This window comes from Manacus candei, unplaced genomic scaffold (assembly GCF_025592945.1).
Source record: "Manacus candei isolate 608988 ecotype Guabito, Panama unplaced genomic scaffold, ASM2559294v1 h1tg000037l, whole genome shotgun sequence".
NCBI lineage: Eukaryota > Metazoa > Chordata > Aves > Passeriformes > Pipridae > Manacus > Manacus candei.
The window spans coordinates 6,293,287-6,315,887 of NW_026138085.1; the positions used below are offsets into that span (position 1 = coordinate 6,293,287).

The following is a 22,601-nucleotide window of genomic DNA, read 5'->3' on the forward strand; positions in this document are numbered from 1 at the left end:
CTGAACAACAGGTATATGAGACAAAGGGGCACTCGTGTTCTCAGTGATATGGAAAACCCCCTTGGCTTCCTGATCTGTATATCATGCTGATGTGCTTGGATTTAAGCTTATTCCATCACCTTGGCTTAGGACAGAATTTTCCCAATAAAATTCAGTTGACAGAAACCATTGGTAGAATTTTTTTTACAATCCCTTGGAAATGGTGAAGGGATCAATTTTCAGTCTGAACAGGCTTTTGTACATCATTAGTTCTCTCTGCTTCTACAGAGACCCAGAATGCTGATGAAGACCAGCACTTGCCCTTTCCTCCTGTGACAGATGGTAGGAGTGCTGTGAAAAGTCTTTGAGTTTGGCACAAGATCTTTCAGGGGATCAAGGGTTGGGAAGGGGAAGAGAATGATATGGTTGGTAGATCCTTGAGAGTGAGGTGTCTGCTTTGTGGTTACCTCAGACTGCAAGGATTGGGTTAGATAACCTGTCCATTCTAGTCCTGTGCCTTCAACAGCACTAATCCTTACAGTAAAAGAACTCCTGTCTTCAGTGCACGGTGCCCCTTTCTGAGAACTGAAAAAGGACATACATGCAATCCCCACGAGTGGGCCAGGCTGGTGGACAGAAGCATGATTGTGCTGGGGTGTCCCTTGCAGGTTTTCAGACAAAGATTGCAGTGTTTGGAGATGGGAGCTTTCTATTGTGATCTGTAACCATGTGAGCTGTCCTGCTGCAGTGTCCACTGACAAAAAATTGTATGTCTTAATTTTTGCAGGGCTTCCAAAGCAGCTGAGTCCAGGACCTTAAGGAATGTCACGCAGTGGTTGCTGAACTAACTGGCACTGAAAGGACCAGAAAAAGATGGCAGTCTGTATTTGAAATAAACACGTGGACTCTCGCAGATAAGACACCATGTCAAAAAAAGGACGTAGCAAGGGCGAAAAGCCTGAGGCACTGATTGTTGCCCTACAGGCTGCCAATGAGGAACTCAGGACCAAGCTAACAGACATTCAAATTGAGCTGCATCAGGAGAAATCTAAGGTGAGTGAGGATTTGGTTTTAAATAGCAATGTCTGTGCTGAGGAAGAGAAACATATGGAAAAAGTGGTATCACAGAATTCAACAGATGCCACACAGCTCTTTCCTAGAACAGTGGTCTGATTCTTTCCCAGCTTGCAGCATTTGCTGTGGATGTCCTGTGGCTCCCTTGGAAAAGACTCCTTTTTACTGAGCTACAAGTTTAAGAAGCCTCTGACCCTCAAATGGAGCAGTACATTCATGAGGGTTGTAGGAACCTTGCTATTCCTGAGCCCTCCAGTTTTCTGGTGAATTTGCCTGATGTTGACTGCTGGATTAGAAAGGGTTTTAAACAAATGCACACACATACACAGAGTCTTATTTCCTAAGGAAATACTGAAAGTACGTGTAGTGTCACTGTGGGAGGCAGGACACCTGGAGAAGACAGGGTGGTTTTGTTTGAGTAAAGGCAGTGTAACTTACGTGAGTGCCTCAGGAGCTGGCCCATATTTTTTTGCAGGAGGGTGGAGGATTATCTGGGGTCTGCAGCAGGGTGTTGGCATGGATACGTCTGGGTGGGCTTGTTTTGACAACCTTACGTTGGCAGCAGGTGACTTTCATTGTATCTCAATGCAGGTTGCTAAACTCGAAAGAGAGAAGACCCAAGAAACGAAGCGTATCCGCGAGGTGGAGCAGCGCAAGCAGACCGTGCAGATCACGGAGCTGAAAGCCAAGCTCCATGAGGAGAAAATGAAGGAGCTGCAGGCTGTGAGGGAGAACCTCATCAAGCAGCACGAGCAGGAGATGACGCGGATGGTGAAAGTGCGGGACAGCGAGATCCAGCGGCTCAAGTCCGCGCTGTGCGCGCTGCGGGACGGGAGCAGCGACAAAGTGCGGACAGCGCTGACCATCGAGGCTCGCGAGGAGGCCAGGAAACAGTTCGACTCTGAGCGCCTTAAGCTTCTGCAGGAAATCACTGAACTGAAGTCTGCCAAAAAGCAGGTAGATGAGGCCCTTAACAACATGATCCAGGCCGATAAGATCAAGGCGGGGGATCTTCGGAGCGAGCACCAGTCCCACCAGGAAGCCATTTCCAAGATCAAATGGGAGAGTGAACGGGATATCCGACGCCTGGTCAGTAATCAAAACAGTTCGTGTGTTCTCTTATGCTGCACTGAGTTTGCCTTCTGTGTCTCTTAGCTTTTTGTGCATAACAGAACTCTGCAATGCACCTCACTTTGGAAAAGTGTTACAAACTTCTCACTGTCATTTCTCAGGAAGAGATAGATCATGGTGAGTCAGCTAGAGCACTGTGATGGCAGCTAAAAACTTAAAGCAGGAGAGGGGTTGGCCTAGTCCATAAGGATCTGGCTTCCTGAGATGTTAATACCTGCATGGTGAAAAGGGTTAGATAAAGAGAGTTTGCATCTGCATTTGCAGTTTGTTGGTTTCTCCAGCCCATGTTATGGTACCTTGAACATGTTAAACCATGGCAGGAGGGGAGACACCTTTTCATTTGGCCTTGGCATAGCCTTCAGTAATTACTGGGGAAAATGAACCAGAAGAGGCCCACACCAGCAGTGGTGCAGGTTGCCTTGTTTCCCTGTGCCGTGGTCTAGGAATGGTACTCCCCAGTTTAGTGCTCCCATTGAGACTCTCCAAACCACGCTGGCACTTGCTCGTTCCCCCTCACCCTGAGGACAAACTACTCTTCTTTTTTTCTCATCTGAAATTGAGGAGCTGCTATCAGTTTTTTAGTATAAAAAAGAACTGCAGTGAATTTCAGGATGAAACAAAGCAATTTAGTAAAATCAACTCAGGTTCTACATATGTATTATATGGTTTTATCTTTAGCAACTGATGAAAGGCTTTTTGAAGGCTATTTACTTACATAAGAACCTTGAACATGTCCAGAATTACTTTTCTCAGACTTACACAATGGTTTCCAATGGCACTGTATTGCTGTCAGAGTGGAGGAAGTTGTATCAGAGTGACATCTAGTTAATGGAGATCATCACCTAACCCTACCCTTTGAAAAATGCTATGGGGAGGATTTTGGCAAGCCTAGAAAGCTGCAAGGCCAGAAAGGATCTTTGGCAGCTTCAGGCAAAATTTAACATAGATATAAGTTTTGTTTTCAGGCAATGATTCATATCACTCCTAGATAATAGTACTTTCATTTTGCCAGAGTGTTTTGCAGAAACTGGGGCAGTTTGGTAGAGCAGATTTGAGGAGTGAACAGTGCTCTTAAGTAAATGATATACTGCAAGATTGGAGAAGGCTGAAATGCTGTTGCCTTCACACAGTAATATTGTTCTGGTGTTTCTCTCATTCAGATGGACGAGATCAAGGCTAAAGACAGGATCATATTTTCCTTGGAGAAAGAACTGGAGACACAGACAGGCTACGTGCAGAAGCTGCAGCTGCAGAAGGAAGCTCTGGATGAACAGCTCTTCTTGGTGAAGGAGGCAGAGTGTAACATGAGCAGTCCCAAGAGAGAGATCCCAGGAAGGGCTGGAGATGGCTCGGAGCACTGCAGCAGCCCTGTATGCAGGTTTTACTGGTCCCTGAAAAACAGAAGCATGGATGTGTTTTGCTTGCTGAAATAGCTTCTCAGGCCCTGGAAAACATTCTGTCTTATTCACTACAGAAAAATTATGTCTGTAGAGTCTTCAGGGAGAATGCTAGTTGGGCAAAACTTTGTTTCCTTGGTTGTTCTATTTACAAATATAAAACACCTTAAGTAATTAGTGCCCCTTTGAAAGAATCATTTGATGGCCATAACTACCTTGATAACATGCATCCTTGAAAACAGATAAAATTAGGAGGATGGGCTGGGAGGGGCAGGGGCTGGAGAATCCATGAGACTCTTAGGAGATCCCCCTTTTTGTCTGTCTTACTCTTCCCACAGGTGTCATTCACAAAGCATGCAACTCACCCATTGTGTGACTAACCCGAAGATGTTTACACAACGAATGTATATAGAAACTCACCCATTGTGTATCTAACCCGAAGATGTTTACACAACGAATGTATATAGAAACTCACCCATTGTGTATCTAACCCGAAGATGTTTACACAATGAATGTATATATAAACCCACCCATTGTGTGACTAAACTGAAGGTGTTTACACAACTAAAGTATATGTGAGAGTATATTTACACATACACAAATGAGGAATAAGAAAGTGAATGCAATTGATACTGAAAGGGTTGTCCTTACCTTTTCACCTGATGTAGTGGCTCAGCAAAGAGAAGCAATCTCTAGGAAAAGGCAATAAAAATTGGAATGTTTTAGCTTTTTTTCTACCCATCCTAAAAAATTATCATCTGATTGGTTTTCTTTATTTTTTCAAACAGCTTAACATTTTCAAATAAAGTATTCCTTCCAAAAACTTATGTATTTTTGCCGGCGTGTTCGGTATCGTAAAAGCCCCTAAAGATAACTTGTTGGTGATGGCAGCTGAGGTTGGCTGGTGTGTGTGTGTTTTGAGGATTCTCTTCCCAAGCATGTTTGTTGAGGAGGATCAGTGACTGTGACATTGTTGCCCGCAGGACCTGCGCAGGAACCAGAAGAGGATAGCGGAGCTGAACGCCACCATCCGCAAGCTGGAGGACAGGAACACCTTGCTCGTTGATGAACGAAATGAACTGGTGTGTGAGCTTTGCTCTGGCAGAGAGAGGAGGTAGAAAGCCATAAGGAAAGGCAGAGAGGGGAGGCTGAGAAGGATTTTTTTATCCTAGTGTTAAATAGTAATTTCACTGAAGTTACGTGAGTACAAAATCGCAATGGAAGTTGAGGCACTGAGGCTTTATAGGATTCTACATGAATGCTTCTGTTTCCTCCTTGACTTTTGAGTGTACAGCAGTGTGTGGTGAGACTTGTAAATGAAATAGGGTCTATAGTGTCTTTCCAGTAATTGACCAGGCTGAGAATATTAAAGTACTGGGTCTAGGGAGTATGGACAACAGAGAATTGATCTCTTTGTCTGATTTTCTCCTCTGGTGATACCTGTGTGTTGAATCACGCTGGGTTTTTGACCTGTTCACATTCCTACTTCTGTGATTAAGGATGAGTGTGATAAGTTCAACTCTTGTTGTTTTTTTTATTCCTGAGCTATAATTCTTAATGCACTCCTTTCATATCAGTTTAGCTGGCTTGGATCTCCTCAATGTTCTTGATGTCAAAATTGCAAAATAGTGTCTTATCAAGATTGCAAATTACAAGTATGTTCATGTCTCTCATGACAAGTATTTATTACTATTATCAATCCAGTTGAAACGTGTCCGAGAAGCTGAGAAACAATGTAAACCTCTTCTGGAAAAGAACAAGTGCCTCACGAAGAGAAATGATGAACTTATGCAGTCTTTGCAGCGCATGGAAGATAAACTCAAAGCAGTCACTAAAGAAAATATAGAAATGGTTGGTACTGAAGAGCAAAATGGATGATCTATGTCTGTTTTGGTGGCCAAATCGTTATAGTGTATGCATGTATATATACACAGAGAGTATCTGTTGTATATGGAGTGTAATACTATTGCTAATATACAGCCGTGGTTAGGTCTGTATTATTATAGACTTACATACTATAACTCTGTGTATTATGCATAGATGGGCAATATATTTAGGTGAATGCATAATCACAGTCTTTAATTCTGTCCCCAAATTTAGAATATTAAGTTTCAATTGCTTAAAAAAAAAGAAGAAAAAACAAAAGTTGCATTATTGAGGCATGTCCTACTGTTCTATTTTTCACCTGGAACTCAAAAAGGAAGCTGTTAAGAGTGTTGTTTTCAGCCAGCATAATGTTCATCTTGCATGTATATGTTCTTGTTAGAGCTGATGATGCAAACTTAAGTCCTGGTGTGGCACTGAGCACATACTGCTTTCCATAAAACATATACATGATAGATGGATATGGGAAAGGGAGAATGGTGGTGTTTAAATTTGGCTAGGGCTATAAATTTCACATGTAGGGGCTATATGAAGCGGACTCAAAGCATTTATGTCTGCATATCCTTCAAGGGGGATTGCCCTGACTATCAGTCAGCATCCAGGCCCCTACACATGCACTGATGTTGCTTTAGCATTAATAAACAGGGAGATGGATGTTCTGGGTTGCCAGGTATAAGCTTCCCCTGCTAAGTGTGTCTGTGGGCCTTGTCCCTGGCTTGCAGCAGCCACTGTCCCGAGCAGGCTGAGTGCCCTGCAGTGGGAGCAGCTTTCCTGGTGATTAGACTGAGACGATCAGATTCACTTTCTTGTCTCATAGAAAAAAGACTTTAGTGTTACAAGGTTAATCCACTTTAAGATTGCAATTCACCCATGCCCAGAAGACAGATAAACTTATTGCAGGTGTCATGGGTCAGAGTTATTCTTCCACAGCAGTGGTAGTGCAGATCACAGTCTCCTGGGTTCTCTCAGAGCAGAGAAGGGACTGGGGAATCTGCATGCATTAGGCATCAGTGGGCAGCACTGCTGGTGCATATCTGCACACACAGCATATATGTTCTAACTCAGCTCCCTGACATCTGCTCTTCATGCTATGGATGCCCAAATCATGAACCTTAGTGAGCTGTGGGTGGCTACAGTAATTCTCACAGGCTGTAGCCATCTCTTTTCCCACACATGCTCAGGAGCAGGCAGGATATGGACTTGAAGTTAAAATAGATCTGTTACCACCACTTTTTGCCTTCCCTCCTGGTCTGACTGGATGCATGTCCTTCACATTTCCTCACTGTGTATGGTCATACACTGAGCATCAGTAAGCACATGGAGTCATGGGAGTAGATACTATTTGCATACCCACTGGACAGGTTCAACTCTATTTGCCACATCTGGGGGCATCTTGATGTGTGGCCAGGGAAGAACTGCAGTATGTGACCTTTAAGGGCTGCTGCAGAAGCTGTATTGACACACTGTAACTAAATAGATAAAACTTTGTTGTTCTGGTTGAAGAACTCAGCCTTGCTGTGCTACTTTATTGTTAAAAGGCACTGATGGGTATTAATAAAAATGGTTTAGCTGAAGCATATTTAAAGGGCTGTACAACTTAAATTAGAGGTAATGTCTAATTTTTAACTAAAAGATGGTCTTTTAGGTGCTGGATCTTATTTTATGTGTTTCTTCTTACCACAGAGAGAAAAAATAACATCACATCCCCCTCTAAAGAAGTTAAGATCTCTCAATGACCTGGATCAGGCCAATGAGGAACAAGAAACCGAATTCTTAAAGCTTCAGGTCATAGAACAGCAGAACATAATCGATGAGTTAACAAGGGTATGTCCAGAGCACCAGGAAATTAGGAATGATTGCTGTGTACTCTCCACCACTGGTGATATTTCTTCTTCTAACCAGAGGTCTGAAAGTTAATACTTTGCCCACTTTTAACATCTGCAGGTGTTTAGATGTAGGTGTGCATGTGTGCAGTTTAACTGAATTTCTAGTGCAGCATCAGCCTCTACAGCTCAAAGCATAACACTGTGTGTGAATTGAGCTCCAGAAAGGAATGCAGACTAAGAACTGTGGAGCTTGAGAAGGTACCTGCATGTTCACAGGGCATGTTCTGTCTTTTAATGGTGACAATTTGTTTGTCAGCTGACTTTGCATTATAATATTAAGGAGAAGGACTCCAAAACAGGCTGTTGTCTCTTCTGAGACATCACTGCCAGGAGTGGTGAGATCAACACTCCCATCATTTAATGACTTTGAGATAGAGGCAGCATCTCCTTGGCAGGGAAGGCAGACAGAGGTCCAAACCAGTCCTGTGCACGAGGTCTCTCAGGGATTTTGGAGGGCAATCCCTCAGTGCCTGTGTTTGACAGCTGCTCAAGGCAACTGCACAAGGGCTTTCTTCAGGTGATTTTCAGCTGAACACACAATCAGATTTGGATATGAATCCTCCCTTCCACCTGGAATCAGACTCCTGTTTGAATGTATGCAGAGAGCCACTGGAAGTTCTGATTTATTTCCTCTGTAGGTTTGGCCTTCTGCAAAGAAGAAGAGAGTAATTTTTTAATCTTATTTTCCAGGACAGGGAGAAACTCATTCGTCGCAGGAAGCATAAAAGGAGCTCAAAGCCAATTAAGGTAAGAAGAAAAATTGTTTTCAGTTTACAAAATGCTAGTAGGCTGTGTAGGAAAACACAGTTTAGCAATCAGATTACAGAGAGCTTTGTGGATTATAACAATCTGCTTTAATGATCAGGTTTATAAACACCTTAGTTACTTTGGGAGAGCTTTTTAAATCCACTCTGAAATTCGTTTAAGGGTGTGCAGCTATTTTACTTTCAGCAAAATGGGGCTTCCCCCCTCCCCCTGAAATAGCAATAATCGTTCTTCCATCTGGTTTCTATAAATATTGGTCTCAAGGTCTGTTAGTCTGAGAGTTATTTACGTTTCAAGAGACCTTCCCACTGTTTTCTGTGATCTATTTTTCACAGCACATATGGGCTAAAGCAAAATCCTTGTGCATCTCTACTCTTCAAGTAGAAGTTCCTGCCTGAGAAATTGAGTGTGGTTCTCTCCTGCTCGGTTCCACAGGCCTTTGTATCAGCCTGAATTGGGTTAAATCCAAAACTGGAATAATTTACCACAATTTTAGAGCTGAGTAGTGAGTAATGGTTCAAATAGCTCCGTTATCAGCTCGATGTGAAGAATGACTTTGCAACACTCATGTCCCACCTCCAAACAGCAAAAATACTGGTTGCTTGCTTGCTCTTGGTCCTCCAAGGACATCCCTTAGTGCATCAGCATGTTCTGTGAAAGTAATGCAACACTGTCCTACACACAGGGAGTTTCAGACCAGTAAATCCTAGAGGTGTCATCACATTGTTTCTATATGGATTGTGAAGCAATACACAGTAGACACAAGTGGGAGACAAGGACTGAAAAGTGTTTTCATCAGTAAACTTTATTTCTAAACCAGAGAGCATAACATCAGAGAATATGGCAATTATCTTCCCTTGACAACACACTGAACAAAAATTATAATATATGCAAAAGGTAATTGGCATCTTTGGTACATGTTTTTTGTGTGATTCAAATTCCAGGTTTAGAAGGTTTTAACCTGTCAGCAAAAGTGAAAAATGTTACAAAGCAGAAGTTCTTCTTAATTGCTCATTGATCAGTTTGTCTGCAGAATTATTCATAAACCAAGTATTTAAATGCTCAAATCTGTACCCTGAAACCAAGCCTGCAGGGTCAAACATCTGTGCCTTTACAGGACACATCTGACCATTTTCATGTGATTTAATTCAGCTGCTGAGACTGGCGATAGTGAAGTGTCAGACATACAACCAAACTGGGCAGTGTGAGCAATCTCTTGAAACATGTGCTGGTTACTGCAGTCCTGGAAAGATGTGATAAAAGTTCTTTCGTGCTAGTTTTGTATGAGCACAGCTTTCACTCACTTAGTCCAGCAGCAATATCAGCAAGAGAAGCACCGAGACATTAAAAGTATCAGCAGTGTCCAGGAGAGGAGACATTCTGCACACATTTCCAGCTCTCTGTGGTATTACCTGTCTGCATGTTGATAGATGTCTTCTGAAGAGCTTTGTGGTTAACAAAACAATTCTCAGACAGATCCTCGGTTCGGGAAAGTTAATCAGCAAACTTATTCTCCACCAGCACAAGATCTAATCTTCAGTGTGGTTTGAGTTTGTTTGGATTTGGTAATTGCAGGGGAAACCCATTGCTTGTTTTTCATACCATGTCTTTTAAGTAACTAGCAACTCTTCCCTGCCCCCCTCCACAACTCAAGCTACGAGTTTCCCAGAAGGTTCAGAAATCATGTTTTTCCTTCTATAGAGACATGTGGTGGATACATTTTTTGGGTATGATGATGATTCCATGGACTCTGAAACATCCTCTGTGGCCTCATATAGAACAGACAGGACACCAGCAACCCCAGATGATGATCTGGATGAGGTAAGATCTGGATGAGGTAAGCAAATACAGGTTTTCATCCTATGACTTCCAAAAAAAGTGGTTAGGCTCTAAAGAACACTTAGGTTTTTATAGTGCATATTGAGTGATAAGTATTTCATTTGACCTTTATTTTGGTTACTCATATACTGAAGTGCTGAGAGTTTCTTCCACAACCTAGTCCATAGAGTCTACAGCTATGACTACATTGCAATTTGAGGTTGTTTTTTTTCCTATTCCCCCTTCAAGGAAACAAACCTATCACATTTCTTTCAGCTTAAAGACCTATAAATGCTATATAAACTCCCCGTTCTTATTATTTCATATCACAGCAAGCTCACTGTGATTCAAAAAGCTATTTGAATCAAGACTTGTAAACCAACTACTGTGCTTAACAAATCACACTTGCATTCTTTGCTCTGGCAGTGCTTTGCTGTCCCAGTGCTTAGACATGTCCCTTCCTATTCTTCAGGGTTTAGCAGCGGAAGAGTCAGAGCTGCGGTTTCGGCAGCTGACAAAGGAGTACCAGGCCCTGCAGAGAGCATATGCACTGCTGCAGGAGCAGACAGGAGGGGTCATAGATGCTGAAAGAGAAGCCAAGGTCAGTATTTGTTTGGGGGTACCAGCATTTCATTGCTCTCAGGATATACAAACCCCTCAAAGGGACACACAGGGGAATGGAAAACATACAACGTCCCTGACACTGAGAGATATCTCTTCACTCGTTTGCTGAGGGCATTTTTAAAGAGAGTGACTTTTAATCACTCAGTTCACAAGAGGCTGTCCTCCACCTGAACCTGAAAACTCTGCAGTTAGGCAGATCTGCCAAAGCAGACAACTCTGCAGCCTGGCACAGAATCACAAGGTTTTCTCATCTTTTGCCTGCATATGATAGGGTTGCATTTTAAAGGTAAATGAAGACTTGTGGGTTTTCACAAAAGCACCCATTGCACCTACTTTAGGAAGACCTGAATGTTTCTAACAGAGAAATGCAAATTGAATTCAAATATTCAGGTGATGCAGACTACAGTAAACCTTCCAAGGCTAAAAATGTTGTGCCTTTAATAAAATTATAGAATCATTCAGGCTGGAAGGGACCTCAGGCAGTCTCCAGCCCAAACTCCTGCTCAAAGTAGTCAGCTGAGATCATACTAGTTTGTTGAGTCAGCTCTTGAAGACCCCCCCAGCAGTAGTAACTGCTTCTTCCCACTACCTTTTGCCACTGTCATCTACTAAGCACCTTTATTTTTAAATTCAGGGACTGCCCTTTACCAGGGTCTTTGAGCAGAGCACCCCAAGTACCTGAACTTGTGTTTTGCTGCTCTGCTGCCAATTCATGGTAATAACAGGCTTGAGTGGGGAGCTGGGGCTGATCCACCACTGCATTCCCTTGTGTCATCTGTGTGCCAGTCTGAGGGCTGGCACAAAACATCACTGAGTCTGAATCTTTCTAATAGTTTCTTACTCAGTGGAACTGACACCATGAACCCAGGCCCTGCTGGTTTTGGTTTCCTTTTACTACCAGTCACAGTGCTGGTTTTGTCACTGTTTAATGCTCTGTCTGACTTCAACAGGCTCAGGAGCAGCTCCAAGCTGAAGTCCAGAGGTATAGGGCCAAAATAGAAGATCTGGAGAAAACTTTGGCACAGAAAGGACAGGTAAGTAATTATTGTGTATTTTTTTTCCCTGTTTTGTATCTTACCTGCTCTGCTTACAAAATACCTGGCACAGTTTCAGTATAAAGTTCCATGAGATGCAGTGTTGCTGGTCAGTAAACAGGCAGGTCTAGCAAGGTCATAAGTCTTGCTACAGCTTGGTAGACTAATATGTTGATCTGTAAATGGCAGTTTGTTCCTGTAGGATTTTAAAGCCTGAATATTGTGGCTCCAGTTGTCAATAAATGTACCCAGCCTCGGTGGAATTTGATTACTGTGTAACAGTACTGCTTCATCCAACAGGACTCACACTGGGTGGAAGACAAGCAGCTTTTCATTAAGAGGAACCAAGAGCTTTTAGACAAGGTATGTTCCCAGGTTTTGTGTGTTCACTCTGGAGGGTTATCTGGATCCTGTGAACCATCTGTAGGGTTTTGATTTTGCACAGCCTGTGCTACCTCAACTACTACTCACCAAATATTTAATGTTTCTTGTAACAGTCACACAGATCCTGATTTTACATATTTCTGTTAGATAGAGAAACTGGAAGCAGAAAACAACCGTCTGCAACAGGAGCTGCAGGATGCCCGAGACCAGAACGAGCTGCTGGAGTTCCGCAACCTTGAGCTGGAGGTGATGGATGGGCTCCTTGCAGGAGAGCTGGGAGAAAATTAGAGTGCACTTGCACTGGACACCCACTTTAATCAAGGGTTTAAACAAGTGATGTGGTGATAAAGCAGTAACAGATCAGGCCCAGCGCTGTTAATTGTGAGCTGAAGTATGGACGGGCCAGACCTCAAGCTCCCTCTTCACAGAGGAGTTAGAGATTCTTGTCATGCCAGCCAACCAAAACTTCACCTGCCCTAATATCCACTGTAAACTGGTTTATTTTTCAGTTGTTCATTTCAGTTGCTGCCCAGGGCCGAATACATTTGCCACACAGAGCCCTTCCTGGGTCTCGTAAATCAGTGCTGTGTGAGTCTCTCCCCTTATTTATAGAAGTGACCCACAGTTCTACCTGGCAGCTGTGTTTCCATGTGACAGGGAGCTGGACTGATCAAGTGAATTACATGTTCATAAACTAAAAATGAATTTGAAAGTGAATACCTGAAAGGAATAAGAAATAACATCATCAAATTTTTATTTTTGTCTTCGGTCCTTTAAAACTGGACAAATATTTGTAAATTTTAAGCAACAAAGATGTAGAAATACCTAAGTTGATCAACTTTTTTGACCATATTGTTTTCCACAGATGTTAGAAAGTACAAGGTACCGGGATAGCAAATGTGAAATCTGAGTGTCCTAATGGTGTAAAGTCAAACACCTGTTTCTAAAGGGATTATTTACAACAACACATAGTTCTTCAGAACTTCAGATATCAAATCACTTGAGCTAGGTGACAGCCTTTCCACAGACAATTTGCAAATTTGACATAATTCATCAAATAATCTCCTGTAAAGCAATTAGCTTGGGTTTAGGATCCTGCCCCTCTTGGCACACTTTTTCAGACGAGGTCTAAATGTTTCTTCCTTCGACTTGTAAAATGAAGAGCTTGGCTTTGTGAAACATGATGTAAACAGCAGCTGTGGCATTTTCTGTGTGCATTTATTTTAATATCTTCTTCTGGCATGTTTGCCAATTTGTTTGCAGGAAAGAGAGAGACGGTCCCCACCATTTAATCTCCAGATTCACCCATTCTCAGATGGTGTGAGTGCTCTACAGATCTACTGCATGAAGGAAGGGGTTAAGGTAGGTCAGTTTTATAAGTGCTTCTCCCTGCAGGGGTGGTGGGTGCTGCCCATATAACCCCTTACTAATAATGCCACTAAATTTCAGGCATTTAAACTCAGTCTGATGTAAGAGTGTGGTGACTGACACAGTTCAGTTAGACTCAAAATTCTCACCATAATGATAAAATCTGGTTCAAAGGCAACCAAAATCAGTGTGTGATGCATTTCCACAGGATAAAACAAAATGGCTGATTTCCACATGGTTCATTGGAGGGGTGGATATTGCAACCATGATGAAAGGTGAATACCATGCCTTTACCTTATTCTCTCGTTGCAGGATGTCAGCATCCCAGACCTCATAAAGCAGTTAGACATCCTGGGTGATAATGGGGTAAGTTGAAAGGGGAAATATTTTCCCTTTACAAGCTGCATTTTGTACAGTACAGTAAGTGATATCTGTAATTATGTCTGTTTTGTAAGATGCTTTTTAAATTATGCATCTTTTACGTCTGGTTTAGCAGACTGGGAAGAATGTCCAGAGGCCACTGATATTTGGAACTGGGCCTGACTGTGCTCCATTCACTCAGGAAAGCATATGAATTAGTTTGACAGTCTGAGTCAACCACTCTTCCTCAGGACTAAGATTCCTCCAAACAGTTTCATAAATAGGCAATAATTATCAAATTCCCTGTGGCTTTCTAAGAGGGCATTGCTGCCCACATAAAAGAGATCATCCTGTATCTCTGGCCAACATTAGATATGTCTTAAGAGAGTGTACAAGATAAAAAAACCCCAAAGCATCATGATTGTCTATTCATGTGCTGGTGTAAATCAGCATTATTTTTACAAAAGCTTTAATAATGGAAACTCACCTTTGTAAAACTAGCATGAAGAGAAACAAATGGGTCTAATTTTAGTTTACATTTCTCATAAGATGCAATTTAATGAAGACATACAGTTAGTCCATATCATATGGAAGGGCAGAAGCAGTGGGCTCTGTATGTTTCAATGGGAATAGGATATTCAGCACTTCAGGGATCCTCTGAAAACTGTACACCTCGTCTGTAGGTTGGATTGTCCTTATTCATGCAGGAAACTGCTGCCAATTTTCTCCTTTCCTCACTCTCTTTTCACAGAATTTAAGAAATGAAGAACAAGTGGCCATAATTCAGGCTTCCACCGTATTGTCCTTGGCAGAAAAGGTAAATTGTGTGCTTGCTTTTCTCAGGTGTTATCTAAAGCCTCATCTAACACATTTTATGCCCTGTTGTTGTCAATATTGTTGAACTTTCTAGCACTGAAAGTGATTCCCCAAATAAATTGTGCCAGCAGAATCCCAAACACCTTGCTAAACCAGCAAAAATATCAAACTCAGCTGGCTCAAGCTGTGGAGACAACTGCAAATACAAAAAGAATATCAAACGAAACTTGAAATGGAAAACTGAATGAAAAACCATCAGACATTTAAGCCATAAGTAGATATAGTTTGAGATTTCTAGGCCTGAGGTTTCTGAAGCTTCTGAAGGGATCTGTGCCCAAAATTTCACTGACAGTATGTGTTTTAAGTTCCGTGTTTTGGAAATGAAAAAGAAAGTGGGGTTAAAAGTTGGTTAAAATTGCTTTCTGAGGCTCAAGTGCAAAACAGTTTTGTCAACATGAGAGCTTCAAAGGACTCTAGCGAACAATTCTTCCTCTGCAAGCAGAATTGCCATCTGGCCAGCTAAGCTATTTTTGAGAAGCTACAGCCTCATTTGTGGGCCTTTATCCATGGGATGAAATGGGCTCCCTGCCCATCCAAGGACGTGTCCATCTTCCAGTGACACGGCAGTGGTGACCCTCCTGCTGCTTCCCTGCCAAGTGCTGCCTGCAGACATCCTGGCTGCCTCTGTCACAGGAGGAGAACAGCCCCAGGATGGGCCCAGAACTAGCAATAGGTTACTAAAACCAGACTAACAAGAAGCTGTAGATATCCCACTGCTCGTGTGCCTAGAAAACACAGCAGGGTACAGCTCTCATTGTCTTCCCTGCAGTGGATCCAGCAGATTGAGGGAGCTGAAGCTGCTCTGCATCAGAAAATGATGGAACTGGAAAGTGATATGGTAAGAAAACTCTCCTTATTACACATTCTGGGGACACTGAATGTGTCACACTTAGTTGATGTGCCAAAAGAGAAGTAGGAGAGTCTGTTGGCAAATGCACTATGCAACCTTTCTCTGATTATTGGTGAATCCATGAAATTGTTCCTAGTCTGGTTCACATGCAACAGCAGAATAACAGAAACAGAAATAGTGAAAGTTTGAAAACTTTCTCTCTCTTTCCATGAGGATGACTGTTTATTAATAAGTACAGAGGGCTCAAAGGTTGCTCAATAATTTTCAGGGATGTAAGTGCCTGCACTCTTTGTCTCATAAGATTCATAGTCTAAACATCAGCTGTTGTATTGCATTTTATTCAGGACCAGTGAGAAACTAATGAATTATGTAATGAAAGCAAGCAGTGTTATGTTAAAGTTACTACCTTATTAATAACTCTGCAGAGAGTCAGTTGAGAACCAGTCTCCTCATCCTGCTAAATCAGGTATCTGTAGATGATTTCATAAAACTTCCCCAAGTATTTGGAGTAACTAATTCATTTTTCTGTCCAAATGATCCTTCATTGTAGGAGCAATTTTGCAAAATAAAAGGTTATTTGGAGGAAGAATTAGACTACAGGAAACAAGCTCTTGACCAGGCATACATGGTATGTACAAAGGAAATTGTGCAGCACATACTGGACAGCCCTGCAATAGGACATAAACTCTTGCTGAATCAGGAAGAGAGGTTTTTGCTGTTTTCTTAGCATTGGAGGGTTTTTAATTTTGATTTTTTTCTCATTCTTTGATGTCCTACCATGCAATCTGCATGGCTTCAACACAACATCTTGCCTTTTCATGTCATAAAAAGGCAACATTTCCTGAAATCTGGAACAGTTAAAAGCAGATATTGCTCATTAATGTCAGCTTGTCCAACTGGAGTTTTTTAGCACAATGGCTTGAAATTTTAGAATTGGTGAAATATTTTACACTTAAAATAGGTATGAAAATTCTATCAAACTCCATCTCTGTTAAGTGCATTTAAAAAAAGTAAGAGTATGGGATTTCAGTGAAAATTAGTATTAAAATATTTTAAAAATAAAAGTTCATATCCTTTTTCCAGAACATGGAATCGTTTTCTGAGTTCTGTTTTTCACATTTTTGCACAATTGAGCACAGGGACCACCTCTCATGCAGGGAATCTGCCACCAACCCCCCAGTTCCCAATGTGCTTTAAACCATGTTTCATCTCTAACTGGCTTTTGGTATTGCATCAACCAGAGGATCCAGGAGCTTGAGGCCACCTTGTACAATGCTTTGCAGCAAGAAACGGTGATAAAGTTTGGGGAACTACTCACTGAAAAACAGCAGGAAGAGCTGAGGACAGCAGTAGAAAAGCTGAGGCGTCAGATGCTGAGGAAGAGCAGAGAATATGATTGCCAGATTCTTCAGGAGAGGATGGAGCTGCTCCAGCAGGCTCATCAGGTAAGAAAAGAACTACACACATGTATCCTCTCAGCCTTGCTGTACAGGAACACAACCTGAGGTCAAATTTAGGCAAGCTCCAGGCCATGAGGGAGCCTGGCATCTAGCTTTTAGAATTGTTTCATGCTTTGTGTCTTTTATGTGCATGCAAAGAGTATAACCATGATCTTACACTTTCCATCTATTTAACAAAGGATTAATAAAAAAACAGATAATGTGAAACAAAGCCACCATTGATATTAATTTCCAGCATTTGAGAATCCAGTTACATGTGTGTAGGATTGTATTTTGAGCAGTTGAACACGTGGTAAAGCTGTGGTTTGGCAGGGTGGGGGGATGGAGTCACAGTATGACACAAGATTATCCCTGCCACAGAAATGGATTTCTAGGCTTTTTGCACTTGGAACATTAAGTTACTAGTTCAGTGGAACAGATTTACTGAGAAATTAAGGTAGATGCTTTCTTTTCTGATTTCCAGAGGATCCGAGATTTGGAAGATAAAACCGACATCCAAAAGAGACAAATTAAGGATCTGGAGGAGAAGGTTGGTTTTCTTATGCTTCTGAAGCAAGCTGATCAACTGTGGTTTGAAAGTAGGGACCCAGTGCTCTTGAACTGCACGACCTTTCTGTTCCACTCAATCAGCTGCACCCACTGGTGGTGATTTACTGTCCTTTCTTTTCAGTCTGTGTCAGTCGATACAGACTTTAATATTACAATACTACATTACATTATTTAAATGTGTTAAATTGTTAATTAATTTAATCTTTGATAAATATTTTGTGTGTGTGTATGTGCATGTATACATAGATATATTCCCAGGCCATTTCCAGCATGGCTTGCAGCCACTGTTTTTTAAAGCACTTAAAAATACTCCCCGTGCTATTTTTGATATCCAGCTTTGTGACTTAAGTCAACCCTTGGGAGTTCATAGTAACAGTTACACCTCAGGCTTTCAATATTGTGCCAGTTGTAATCCATCACTGGAATTAGTGGGATCTGTTTTCTAAGCCTGGGAGGTGGTATGGTACTTACAGAAGTAACTAGGGAAATACAGTGTTTTCGGAATGCATAGTTATTCTAATTGTTCTGCTGAGTGCAAAAATAATTCTGATGCTTACACAATCTTCTTTTTCTTCTGCAGTTTCTATTTCTATTCTTGTTCTTCTCTCTTGCCTTTATTCTTTGGCCTTGATGTCAATGTGCCTCTTGGAAAGGTAAGACTGTTTTATTTATTTCCCCAAAGCTAGCACTTCTTGCAGAGAGCTGAGGATCACATCCTTGTGTGTTCTGGTGGATGTTTGGAGCCAGCGAATTCAGCAGGTTGTTGTCAATTTGTAATAGTTCACAACAGGGGGTTGTCCTGCTGCTGAGTTACTGGTGATACTGTGCTACTCAGAATTGTAAAAATAAAAGCTAACAAGAATTTCACAATATCACACAGCCAAGAGAACTGCAGGTGAAATTCAGTGTTGATGTTTGCAAAGGGATGCAGATGGAAAACAGTTATAATAATCTCAACCATATACACACTGTGATGGGCTCTGAAGTGACACTCAGGAGATAAGTCAGGAGGTTGTAACAGGTAGAGAGCTCCGTGTCCAGCAGTAGGAAGGATGCAAAGGAAGGCAAGGAAGAATGATGAGCTGCTGAGAGACAGGAAGGGGGAGACAGAGAGATGGAAGGATTTTTCTGGCTCAGGAAGTCACGCTGTTAAAAGGTGGTATTGGAGAGGTTTAGAAAATTTGTCATAGGATGGATGGGTGGATGGATAGCTTGCTATCATTCACTGTCTCCTCAAGTACAAGCAATCATCGTGTGATAAGCTTAAAGGAAATGAAAATTGATAGTTAAGGATACGGGGTTGTAAAGAAGGCTTTGTCACAGCATGTTTTGCAGCTGAAAGTTCAGAGTTCAAAAAGCAGTGTGAAGATGGGGAAATAAATCAGAGAACTGTAATGGTCCCATTTTTCCATCTGTGGCTAGCCACTTCCAGAACCGGGATGCTGGGATAGGACAATCTTTCTTTGATCCAGGATAACAGAAGTAGAACACAGCCTAGAAAATGTTATGTTAAAGTCTCAAGAACCTGTAATGGTGGAGCAGAATTTTCTGATTTGGGGGCAGACCCATACCATTGAATTTCTCACTGTGTCTCTTGGCTCTGGCTTCAGCTATGTCAGTGAATAAATTCCTCTGGTCTGCACTTAAGGCAAGCCATGAATACAGTTGTGTGAAAGATGTTCTTCCATGTCCTTCCACCATTTGTACCAGCTCAGCCTTTGTTTCCAGGTGCAATTCAAGGTATTGATTACAATTAAGTGCCTTGGGTCCAGGTCGGTGGGTTTTCCTTTTCCCTTTAAGGAAAAGCCCCTACTTTGTGCTTTGTTCCAGCTAGATCAAGGATTTCAGTTCTGTGCAGATGCAGACAGAGCTCTCAGAGTTATTCACATCAAATGGAATCTGCCTCCTTGTCCAGCCAGACCTCAAAATGAATGTTTCCATGGGCTGAGGCACCAATATATGTGTAGGTTGGGCTGGATGGGGAACGAGCCATAGAAAAGAATCAGAGGAATGGACATATCAGTGATCGCAGCTCCTGTAAACAACAGCAAATATCATTATTGAGCTGCTGCTATTTAAAACATGCTGCCTCGATCCAGTGATCATTAAACAGATTAAGTTCTGACTGCATACTTAGTAATGTTCCTGCTGCAGGGTTTCTGGGAACCGTGACACAGCACGAGCAGCTGCGAGATGTTTTGAGTGGCTGTGACTGGTGGAAATGTGACTTTACGATTTCTCACTTATTCACAGTGGGGAAAAAAAAATCAGAAAGTCTTCTGAAACAGCCAAATTAGGGACAGGGTAATATTAAGAAGCCAAAATTTTCACTGTATGCAGTAGCAGCAAATAGTTTTACGTGACTGTCTTCTGCAGGATCAGGAGTCCAGAACAAGCAGTCAACCTAGGGGGGGATTCCAAATAAAAAAAATTCTTGGATTTAAGATGCACCTTGAAAACTCACAGGAGCTGACAGTGACATTTGCAATAACCTGTCTGCATGAGTTTTTTCCATTTGCCTGTAGTGTCATCCTTTTTCAGTTCCTGTCACAGCTACAATAATGTCCTTGTGCAGCATACAAGAAAAACTTGGGTAATAAGAGGTTCAGAGTTTGCTGTATATACATTTTGCACCTACATTTTCCACCTGTAGGGGTTTGGAATGGGTTCTCTAGTGACTATTTGCCTCTTCTGGTACAGCTACAGAATTGGTAAGAAGCTTATACATCCTAGTTTTACCAATACTGGTATTGGCTGTGGTGGAGTAAGAGTTCTTCAAAAGAAAGAAACCAGGGAGTACCTCAAAGGACAACATTGCTCAGTTTAGGTCACCTTGATTAAAAATGCATTCATGACATTCAACTACTGAACAGTTTTTCCTAATCCTGTCTCTTTTAAGATGAAGCATGCAGTGAAGCCTTTGCAGTAGAGCATGCATCCTGAGAAATAACGATTAAAATTTTCATTAGTATTAGAACTCATCAGGAAATGTTGTCTTCCTGATTTTTAAATGGTTATTAGTTTTGAAAAAAACTTTTTTTTCTGAAGCTTAAAAAAACCATCAGTGGTAGATACAACTGACAAAAATATTCACAAAAATGCGTAAAAATCTTTCCATTAGAATATTTTTCATTAGAAAAAAAAAATATGATTCACATGAAAAATTTAATTCTACTGTAATTTAGAATACAAAATCCCTAGTCCTGGGAAAAAATGCCAGTGTGTACTTCCTGGGACTGTCTGCATGGTTTGGTATGCCAGCACAGAGGAGAAAGGAAGGCATGCTGAGAATTACAGACCCTCTAGACAAGAAAATTGGCTTTTCAGGAACTGCAATTATATAGCAGTATCTTTTGAAATAGGCATTTCTCAAAACAGAAAAGAAAATCCCCTATTATTCTGACATTGGAATTCCAGTAATGCTGATTAATCTTTTGTCTTGGAGCCTATGAAAATATCTCTAGTGCCTTGTAACATTTCAGTGTCTACATGCAAAGAAAAAATGTGTTTGAGCAGCCTCACAATGAGCTCTGCAATGTACTCGAAGGCAGACTGCATTCTTCTTTGCAGAGCAGCCATTCCTTCCCTCTTCTCAAAGCAGGAAGGGGGGGAACCAAGAATAGAAAAGGAGAAGAATCAAGACCATCTAAAATAGACCACTACCTCCACATTTGCTAACACTTATGTCCTTTTGGCCTAATTTGAGGGGAGGTATTGGTGGTTAGAAAAGCTGATGGGGTGTTTAAGGTCAGAACTGCACATTTCTCCTAAAATTCTAGCAGATTTGCTGTTACTCACTTGCAGCCATTCTGCCTGCAGGGGCTGCTGGGTCCCATCCAGCTCTCACTCTCCACTGAGCTGATCCACCTCACTGGCATGTTCCTTGAGCAGGGCTAGTAGTGAAAGGCAACATAAGCCTTTCTCTGCTGTCTTTAGGGCTGACAGGACTGTCCCAGCTGCACCACTGACTGCTGTCATTGCAGGGGGTTTACATGGATCCCTTAGGGATGTGTCAAGACTTCACTTCCCTCCCTGCACCACACCCTGCCCCCCAGCCCAGCCCAGTCTCCTTCAGTGGGTTTTCCACTTGTTTTATGCACCATCTAAGGTTTAGCAGGTGTAAATCCCTTTGGTGTCACTTTGGTGAGCCCAGGAAGGCTGCTCTGACTGCAGTGCCAAGATGAGTTTCACTCCTGGAATTCACTGTTGCTCCGTAGTGGCTGGTCCCAGGGGCACAGGGGGGTCCAGTTCCCCACAGAGAGGACAAGAAGCATCAGCGAGAGCTGAAATGTGGTTTACAGCCCCAGGGAGCCTGCTGTTGGGTTGTGCTACTCCTAGGACCACTCAGGAGATGAAGGATTCTTTTGCATATTTGGCTTTATGAATGCCAGGTAGGAATCAAGAAGACGGGTTAGGGTGAGCTGAGTGACCGGGGCAGGAGCTGTGACAGCGGTGGAGATACAGTGACTTAGAGAACGGGGCATTGGCAGTGAAAATGGAAAAATCTTATGGGTGAGGTGTGTGTGGGATACATAAACTCAATGCTTTTCCAGAGGATCTGCACTGCTGTGAACTCCCTTGAACTGTAAGAGCTGCAGCAGGCCCAGCATCACAGCACGCATGATACCTGTAGAGTGTTTTACCAAGGCCAGGCACTCCACAGGTGCAAAGCATCAAGTCTTGTAGCAGTTCCTCAAAAACAAGGCAATGGTAAGCTCCTCGTCCCCTGCCTTCACCCCTCCGTTTTCCTCCACGGGATTCTTTCCCCTCACTACCTGAGGGAAAATCTCCAGACAGAAGCAATTTGGGAATGGAGTTGGCGAGATTGAGAGGGATTTTAACAACATCATATTTTCTGAGGCTGGAATACATGGAATCAGAGAGAATAACTAACATTGATTTGTGTTTCCCACTCACGTTAAAAACCACCTGCCTACCCAGGTGACAAACTCAGCAAAGGTGAGAATGGCAGGGGGAGTGTGCCATCAGCATTTCTTCTTATTACAGCTACTGAGGTATATTTCTTTATTTCCACTGGATGCAAGTGAACTGTGTTACCCTTGTCGTAAGGGACTTCAAACAAACAAACAAACAAAATCCTCAACTCCTCCTTGAAATGCACCTAGGGAGCCACTTGGTGGTGAAAGGTCTTTGGTTTTGTT

General features: G+C 42.1%; 1 protein-coding gene across 3 annotated transcripts in view; it reads left to right on the forward strand.

The window, feature by feature from the left end:
- JAKMIP2 (janus kinase and microtubule interacting protein 2) overlaps window positions 1–22,601 on the forward strand; it is a 47,382-nt gene that overhangs the window by 19,807 nt on the left and 4,974 nt on the right. For 2 of the 3 annotated variants that reach the window (XM_051793648.1, XM_051793649.1), the window contains exons 2-21: window positions 767–1,032; window positions 1,645–2,142; window positions 3,345–3,554; window positions 4,565–4,663; window positions 5,286–5,432; window positions 7,149–7,289; window positions 8,042–8,098; window positions 9,818–9,937; window positions 10,407–10,535; window positions 11,509–11,592; window positions 11,893–11,955; window positions 12,124–12,222; window positions 13,240–13,338; window positions 13,657–13,710; window positions 14,456–14,521; window positions 15,350–15,418; window positions 15,981–16,058; window positions 16,672–16,875; window positions 17,354–17,419; window positions 18,020–18,092. In XM_051793648.1, coding sequence (XP_051649608.1) covers window positions 904–1,032; window positions 1,645–2,142; window positions 3,345–3,554; window positions 4,565–4,663; window positions 5,286–5,432; window positions 7,149–7,289; window positions 8,042–8,098; window positions 9,818–9,937; window positions 10,407–10,535; window positions 11,509–11,592; window positions 11,893–11,955; window positions 12,124–12,222; window positions 13,240–13,338; window positions 13,657–13,710; window positions 14,456–14,521; window positions 15,350–15,418; window positions 15,981–16,058; window positions 16,672–16,875; window positions 17,354–17,419; window positions 18,020–18,070 — 2,463 coding nt within the window. In that variant the 5' untranslated portion in view covers window positions 767–903 and the 3' untranslated portion in view covers window positions 18,071–18,092. The remainder of the gene's footprint in view (window positions 1–766; window positions 1,033–1,644; window positions 2,143–3,344; window positions 3,555–4,564; window positions 4,664–5,285; window positions 5,433–7,148; window positions 7,290–8,041; window positions 8,099–9,817; window positions 9,938–10,406; window positions 10,536–11,508; window positions 11,593–11,892; window positions 11,956–12,123; window positions 12,223–13,239; window positions 13,339–13,656; window positions 13,711–14,455; window positions 14,522–15,349; window positions 15,419–15,980; window positions 16,059–16,671; window positions 16,876–17,353; window positions 17,420–18,019; window positions 18,093–22,601) is intronic. The other variant, XM_051793650.1, reaches the window with a different exon arrangement.